Source organism: Camellia sinensis, chromosome 1, assembly GCF_055761805.1.
Source record: "Camellia sinensis isolate YWXY chromosome 1, ASM5576180v1, whole genome shotgun sequence".
Taxonomy (NCBI): Eukaryota; Viridiplantae; Streptophyta; class Magnoliopsida; order Ericales; family Theaceae; genus Camellia; species Camellia sinensis.
Genome location: NC_138961.1, coordinates 213,086,391 through 213,095,000, shown reverse-complemented (window position 1 = coordinate 213,095,000; position 8,610 = coordinate 213,086,391). Strand labels below are relative to the sequence as shown.

General features: G+C 38.9%; 1 protein-coding gene across 1 annotated transcript in view; it reads right to left on the bottom strand.

The window, feature by feature from the left end:
- HEB1 (ARM repeat superfamily protein) overlaps nt 1-8,371 on the bottom strand; it is an 8,769-nt gene extending 398 nt beyond the window's left edge. The window contains exons 1-5 of the mRNA XM_082894854.1: nt 7,135-8,371; nt 3,041-3,505; nt 1,847-2,929; nt 1,548-1,734; nt 1-860 (exon numbers count right to left, since the gene is read on the bottom strand). The exon at nt 1-860 is cut by the window's left edge and continues 398 nt beyond it. Of these exons, the coding sequence (XP_082750980.1) occupies nt 1-860; nt 1,548-1,734; nt 1,847-2,929; nt 3,041-3,505; nt 7,135-8,271 (3,732 nt within the window). The 5' untranslated portion in view covers nt 8,272-8,371. The remainder of the gene's footprint in view (nt 861-1,547; nt 1,735-1,846; nt 2,930-3,040; nt 3,506-7,134) is intronic.
- Between the last annotated feature and the right edge of the window lie 239 nt (nt 8,372-8,610).

The following is an 8,610-nucleotide window of genomic DNA, read 5'->3' as shown; positions in this document are numbered from 1 at the left end:
ATCGCTGCTCAGTTCAGCTTCTCTCTCTATTTGAAGGTAAATATTGTGCAAAGATGCCAACATCAAGTCAAGCTCTCCCCACTCTCCAAGCTCATGTCTGACCAATTTCATGGACACAAAGTGCAAGAGTCTGAATACCAGTTTAAAGTCCTTCCGTTCCAGCCCAACAGTCACACTGGTCAAAAAAATCACCCCAACCGCATCTAATACCTTAGTATTTCCTCTCAACAGTATGACCAGCATTTCCTCAAGTTTCTTGAAGGCGGGAAATTCCACTGGTTCTGAAACTCTCTCACCCTCCTCATCTGAGCCAACTTCACTTGACTCACGGAATTCAATCTTTGCTAAAATTGACGGCCATGATGGAAAACCAGATTCAGATGCTCTCCCTTCTGAAGTCTGTTTGTGCATCTGCATCGATCCCAATGCCAGAATCAAATCAGGCAGCCATGGCTTCATTGCAGCAACGACACGTGATGCATAACCAGAGCCCAAACATGATTCAATTGAAATGATTAGATCAAGCAAACTGTTAGCAAGAATATAAGCTTGTGGGGGAGGCGGTGAAGCTTCATCGGAGCTTGATAGGATTAAATTGAGTAGCTTGGCTGCATAGGTGAAGGAACTCTTCAGACAGATGAATGCTTCTTTCAAATCTTCCTCCTTCAACTGCAGCTCGTCATGGGAATGTTGCCTTAAATTAGACATAATGAATTCCACATATTTCAGTGTGAACTTCAAGCACTTTTCTTGACTGTTAGAAATGAGACCCATTGCGGTTGCATCAACTATGAACTTGAGAACTGCTGTTAGGATCTTCAATGTATTAGATATCCTTCTCTGTTCAGTAAAAGTGGGTCCTACATGAAGGTGATAAATAAACCCAACTAAGTAACAAACCACAATTCAAAACTGGGCTTGGATTTAAAGGTAAGCAATTATACATAGACATCCACTAAGACTACAAAATTACTGGTAAAAACTGCAAGGGGGCCAAACATGGTGGACACCCAAAAAGCTTATTTGGGTTGATTATAAACTCCCAGATCAGCATGGAAAACCAAGAGACGTAAAACATCATAACAAACTGTTCTGTGCACTCATAACAAACTTTTCTATTAACCACTCCAGCTATTTTCATTGGCCAAAATCAAAACTTTTTTCAGTCTTCCCATTTCTCTGTAGTTCTCTAATTTAGGTCATAGTTGCAAAGTTGGAATTTCAGATGGGAACTGCTGGACAACTAAGTCCTTCCACTGAGAAACACCTAATGGTGGGTCATATTCCACAGGATGAGAAACAAGATAAGATTAGATATGGACTTGGTTTACAAGTCCATTCTAAGTAACCAAGTATAGAATGGAACTTTTTTCAATGGTTGTATATGTTTACCAAGTCAACCACAAAACCAGCACACGCTATGGAAGGAATAAGTAAATCTGTTTGAGCTTCAGCATTGTTTTATTTCAGCGCATAAGACTCACTCAAACAAATGGATTTATTCACAAGAATTTGTGTGCTTAAGATACCCTTCCATCATCACTGACCTCCATCACTAGGGCTAGAGGTATTTATTTCAGATTCTCTCTTCTTACGCCCACAATGATATGCTGTCTTGTTCTTATCCTGCTTAGCTCCTGAGGGCAATCTGCCAGACTTTCCTCCGTCACCAGCTCCAAATAGCTTATTTGTACAGTTGAATAGGTGATCCATCGTTTGCTCCAACAAAGTTGGCTGAAAAGGAAAAAAGCAGAAAAAAAATGGTGGCAAGGAAAGCCTCATGTATATTTAAACTATGATGAATAAGTTATTCAACAAAAGAGTTAAGGGAGAAAATATCACTTGCCTCCAAAGATGATCCTGAAGAATCAAGACGAGCCTTATTCTTGGTTCCATGATTGTTTGTACCATTTATGCTAACATTTTGAAGAGACATATGGAAAGTAAGAGCTGTGTATGCCAAAATTGGAGATGTGTCCATATAACTGCAATGCATGCACTGTACAATGCTGACTTCAGAAATGGTCTTTAAAGCAAAGAATGCAATTTCTAGAATTAGAGACTCCAACATTGCTTTCCGTGTGTTTTCATCTGTAAGCAAGTCTCTTATTTGCCACGCTATTCCTAAAGCAATTGAATAATCCTCTTCAAATATGGAGGTGGCCGTACTGGAAGACTTTTTCCCACTGACATGCTTCCATTTCGTTGAAATTTTGATAGAGGACTTAGTTTTCCTTCGTTTTGCAGAGGGAACATTGTGCCTTGCTATTTCTGTGCCAAATTTGGTATGGCATCCGTGGGCAGTTTTTTGCAAAAGCCTTGTCAGAGTCTCAAACATCTCATCAAACCAATTACAAGACAACATCATCTTGTGGGCAGACCTCACTTCACCTTGCATTTCCATGTTTTCAGATAAACCGCAACAATTTGTGACCAAGGCCATGCATTCTTCAAAAAGACTGCCAGCATCATCTGGAGAGATGCTGGAAATGATGTCACAAACAGAAGATTGAGCATGCCTAGTAGCTGCAGCAACAAACAAGCACCTCAGCTTTTCACCAGACAACAATTCCTTAAGGGTAGCCTTGTAAGATGCCTCAGTCACTAGATTATTGCAAAGGTAGGCAGCAGCAACAAGTAAGCCATCAATCTGATTTCCATCCAGCTTGTTAGGAGAGACAACCAAATTGATGAAAACTTTGACAAGCTCCATGAGATACTGCAAAGATGCCCCTTCTGATAGAGCAAATTCACAAAACCTTGCCCCAGCCATTGGAGACCTTTTGATAAGTGTGACACATCGATTACATGCTTCTTCCACAGTTACTTTTGAGGGGAAATATGATGGCATCAGAAGTTTAGTGATTTTCTCAGCAATAAGTGGTTGATCATTTGCAAGTGTTGACAGTAATAGGTCTAAGTGCACAACCTGCAGCAAATCAACAGAGAAAAGTAAATCAACTACAAGGAAAAGAAATGTCACAAAGAGTTCTTGTAGGTATAAGATTAAAAAAAATTAATTTGCAAGAGTAATCTGTACCTTATGAAACTGGAAAATTCGAATATCCCTTACAAGAAGAAGGAGATCTATAAGAGCAGCTCGTATGGACATCGCAGGATCCAGAATCAGATGCCCCAATCTTGGTAGAAGAACTTTAAGAATCTCATGAGATTGAGGATTGCCAAGCAAATATATAATGCCATTCAATGTGGAAAGCCTGACCTCATTGCATGGATCATGAGTCATATCATCAAAAATTTTGGTGATTATCTTTGTAATGGTAGAAGAAGGAATAATTTCCCAAAACAAATGAAGAATGCGACAAGAACCTTCTACTGCAACAACTCTTACATCTGGACATTCATCCATCAGTAATCTTTCCAACAAAAAGAATTGTTTATCAAGCAGGGTATCTTTAACCTCCTTTGTACAATCAGGATCTTCAAGGGGGAACATGTCTAGCAGTAGATGCAATGCATTTTGACGAACATTTGAGTTTGCAACCTGCCCAGAAGTTATGCAGTAATATTAACAAGTTGAAATAACAAAAACATAAATGAACACTCTCAAATCTGATGAAGTTTAAGAGTCCGACCTGTAATAACCCCGACCTCTGATTTACGTTAATTCGTGGTTATATAAGCTTAATCAGTAATTAAGACAAATTCTGAATTAAATTGCTTGTGTGTGTGTGCAATATTGTGCTTATATCTGTTTAGCGTAGAAAGATCTGTTCGTGTTTTCGTTTCGATTTGTGAATTGAAGGTCTCATCGGCATCCGATTCAAAAATTGACTTGATTTATATGTTAATTAGAATTTTTAGAATTTTATAGTAGGTTCAATTGAAATTCGATTTGGAACAATTAAATTAGATTAATTAATGCCACTTTGCTTAGCTTAAGCCAAATTAATTAAATATCACTAAGTGGGACTATATAAGGCCACTTCTATCACTCCTACACATTTTTGACACCCTTGTTTCCTCATCTATGAACTCAACGTGAGAGAGAGAGAGAGGATGGATCTCAACTAGAGGATTGAAGAATTGAGCAAGAATTTACTAGAATTGAAGAATTTGGACTTAGGAACTCAAAATTAAGCTTCTAACTCTCATCTTGACAAGCCTAGGTAAGGAATCTAACCCTTAGTTGTGTGATTGAGTTAGCTTTTGTAAGAATTCAAGTTAAAAGAGGTGGACTAACATGAGAATGGGCTAGGATTAAAGAATTGTAACTCAAATCATGCATGCATGTCCATATTATAAAGTTTTGAAGTTATTTTCATAAGAATCCTCACATGCATGTTCATATTTTGGTTGTAGACTAAGAATTCACCATGTTTTTTAGTTGAATATTTCATTTGATCATGTTTTGGGAAACTATGAACTCAAATTACACATGCATGACATGATCACATCATATTCTTACATTTCAAGTTGAATGTTGCGAAATTGACATACTTTTGGGCCCTGATTTCATGAAATGATCTTTACACCTTCATATTTTACAAGTTTACACATGTTATCTTAAGTTTTGGGCCCAAAAGGATGTGAATTATAGCTTTGGATTTGAATTTGCAGCTTGGGAGTGCAATTTGAAAATTCCAAATTTTGCACTTCCGCTCGAGCGTGAGATTCTACGCTCGAGCGGAAACCTTTATTTTTGGATTTCCACTCGAGTGACCTGAAGTACGCTCGAGTGTGAAATACATGCTCCTAAAAGTTTTCATGTTTTTACAGACCGCTCGAGCTACGAGAGTTGCGCTCGAGCGGGGACATGAGCCTCACGCTCGAGCGGCCATCGAGCGTTCATCGAGCGTGAAAATCACATAACCAGTACTTTTCAAAATTTGCAGAACGCTCGAGCGCGGTAAGTAGCGCTCGAGCGTCCCCTCACATATTGCATGTCCGCTTAAGCAAAAGAATATACACTCAAGCGGGGACCCTATTTTCAGAAATTTGACCAAGCGTTTACCAATGTGTTTTAGTATCCTCATTGCATCTTAGGCATTCTTAAGCCAAGATTAAGACATAGTAATGAGGGTAAAATGTAGAAACACACTAAGAACGGAACGTAATAAATTAAATATATTCCAACATGTGTTTCAAATGTGTATTTGTTATGTGTTAATGTAGGTCACGCGCCTCGGGTTAAGTGAATTACCTACTCTACTCGTCTACTTGGAGCCATTTGTTAATTGTGAGTAATAACTCTGTAAAGCTATGTTTAATTACAAGTATTTTCTGACTGATATGATACGATCTGTTCTCTGAAATGCTATTTTTTACGAATGAATGTCCATTTTTCTAAAATGTATTTGTGGCATTCTTAGTTCACGTGGCCCTTGCCCGAGGGTAACAATACCGTAGCCAATATGCACGTGGCCCTCGCCCAAGGGTAACAATACTATGGCTTATATTCACGTGGCCCTTATCCGGGGGTAACAATACCGAGGCCTATATTCACGTGGCCCTTGCCTGGGGGTAACAATACTATGGCTATTTGCGCATAAGATATGGACTTTTATGGTTGTCGGTACGGACTATACATGTGAGCCTCAGGACCAAGTTGATATGATAGCTAATGGATGTACCACGTATGATTTTATGCAAGATCCAAATATGAATATGATTATGAGCATGAACATGTATATGATCCTATTTCTGATTTGAAAATTTGAATATGCATAAGACCTTGTTCTGATATAAACTCTGATTTCTAACTCTGTGATGGACATCATTCGCTAAAACCCCTTTACCTTGTTATTATTCACTGGGCTCTCACTCACTATTTATATTATGTATGCAGGTGACCAGGCACGTGATCAGGCCCAGAGTTAATAGCCTGGGATTCTGTTTTGTCAGCCACCCTTTGCGCCTCCCGAGGAGGTTCCAGACCAAGTCAAGTTGTGTGGCTATGTCTTTTGAACATTCAACACTTTGTTTCTCTTGTTAATGAACAGTTTGTTTTTGATTATCTGTACATGGGGCAACGTATAATTACTGTACCTATGTGATGTCTTGGGTATGTTTATAAAATTTAAAATTATTTTGTTCCATATATGTCTGCACAACTCAATGGACGATGTTTATTTTGTATATTTGCTTCCGCAGCCCCCACCTTATGTTATCATGTTCAGAGGCCTTTGGTAATCCAAGAACTACTGGCCAATTACGACGCTAAACCCTAGGGGCGGGTTTGGGTTGTGACACGACCAATCCTAGAAAACAATATACTATATATCATAGTTGTCAAAATCTTACTACTCAAGATTCAATATACAATTCATACACAGATGGGTGAATCTATTATGCAATAGAATTGGTAGTGAATTGAGCGATTTACAATTCAATTCATGATCCGGTTAACCAAATGGAAAAATTAAAAGATTGAGGACTAAAGTGTAACCCATCGCTTATTAGGGGGACCATTAGTGTAATTAACTCTGTAAATTATCATTATTGGATATACCATATTCCTAATAGTTGCCAAAACAACTCATTGTTTCGATATGTTTTGTAGTGTCTTGGCATATTTCTGTAGAAACATTGGATTTTTGGTATTCCACTAATGTTTCGTTTTGGTTGTCTAGACTAGGACTGTAAACAAAATTTTGTTCCTTATGCATGCCACATGCATTGCATTCATCCAATCCATCCAATCTCAGGTACCTATAATCCCATATATAAAAACACACTACTGAACCAATAAGACTAAATATTCTTCACAAGAATGTTTCATATAAGATCAGGTGGGTCATAGATATCTTGATAATTTATGACAGATAAGCTTCACGCTAGTCAGTTGTTATGTTAACTTGACTGCCACTGAGCCTCTCACACAAACAAGAATATGCCTCCACTCTATCAATTCTTAAAAAATAATGAATCAATGTCATTCTGAATTTAAAATAAGTTGGTACTTGGCACTCAATTAGATAATCATAGAAAGCAACAATTTTCTAAACGATGTTATCAAAAATATTAAAGTTGTGTGTATGTGTGATGGAATCATGGAAATGCAACTAGTGTGCAACTATGAAAACAAAAACCATATGCAGACACCATATTGAGCCACGCAATTCAAGCCTACTATCTAAAAAGGCAATAAATTTATGTAGAAATCTCGAAAACCTGTAGTGATCGAAATATGACAGGCTCAGCAAGACGAAAGAGAAGTTTCTCAACACCATCCGTGGTTCGCTGGTTTATAAATCCCCCCAAAACCTTCCTTATCGAGGCAGCAAATGAAGCTGAGCTAGCATATATAGCACCCTCAATCAACCCCTGCAAAAACCCATTCTCAATTTCGTTCCGCAAAGGCCCCTCAACCACCTTCCAAGCCCGGAACACAATATCCGCATAGGCCTCCAACATTGACTTCCTCCCAAACGGAATCTGTGATCGAATCATCGCCAACGCTTCCTTCAACAGCTGCCCACTCAACCCAAACATAAACGCAATGAATTTCCTCCCATCCTCTGTCTTCAGATACAACGGTGCGATCAAACACCTTACAAGCAAAAGCTTCAAATCTTCAATGCTCTCATCTTCGAAATCAAACAAAGTAAAAGCCTCGCGAAGCACATACACTCTATGCACATCCACCTTCTTCTTCAATGTCAATGACCTCGACACCAAAACCGGCAACGACTGCGAAATTAGGGTTTCTCTCCCTAAGAACTCTCCTTTCCACCACTCCTCACACAAACTCGCGATCTCTGACAGCAAAACCGAATCCGACTCGAAAAGAATCAAATTGTCGTGCAATTCGCGAACCGCAGGCAACAAATCGGAGGGCGAAAACACCTTCTTCGGATGCGAAACACACAGAAGAGCCACATAAGAGTAAATCTGAAGCTTCTGAACCACCCATTGCCTGTTAGCTTCGCGATCGTTCGAACTCGACTCATCAGTGTTCTTCGCTCGTCGCGAAGATCTTCGGAGGCGCTTCGTCGGAGGAGATTTCGGAGACTTGGAAGGGTCGCCATTGAAGAATTCCTTGAAGCGATTGATGGATTGAGAAACGGAGTGGTGGAGAGAGAGAGGGAGTGAAGAAGAGAGTTCAGAGGAAGGATTGAGGCTGTGAATTAGGGTTTTGAGAGAGGGTTTTGCGGACTTAAACCCTAGTTTCGTCGCTGACGAGAGGAACTCTTCGGCGGAGGATTGCAGCGACGAGCGAAGCCTCTTCTCCATTGATTTGCTCATTTCGAATTCACATTCATTCAGACACTGAAATGTGTTCAACATACATGTATAATCGTATATCATGGGTAAGAGTTACGGCTGGTTGAAAGATGTTTAGATGACGGACAAATGATAGGGTAGAGAATGATTGTATGACCCAGTTGATTGTCATTCGCTTGTCGTTCTTGGTCGCTGAAGAATGCTGTTACTTTAAATATTTAAATTTGAAATTCGTGCAGTGGCGCTCTGGTACAATTTTCGAATAATTATATACGTGCATTTCTAATTGTGTATCAATTTTTCCATTAAATTTTAGGGTGAGTTTGGTAACGTTTACGTTTTCAGTTTATATTTACAAAAATTTTATAAATTAGTTTTTGTTTATTTTTAGAAAAACATAAACTACAAACGCGTTTGGTAATT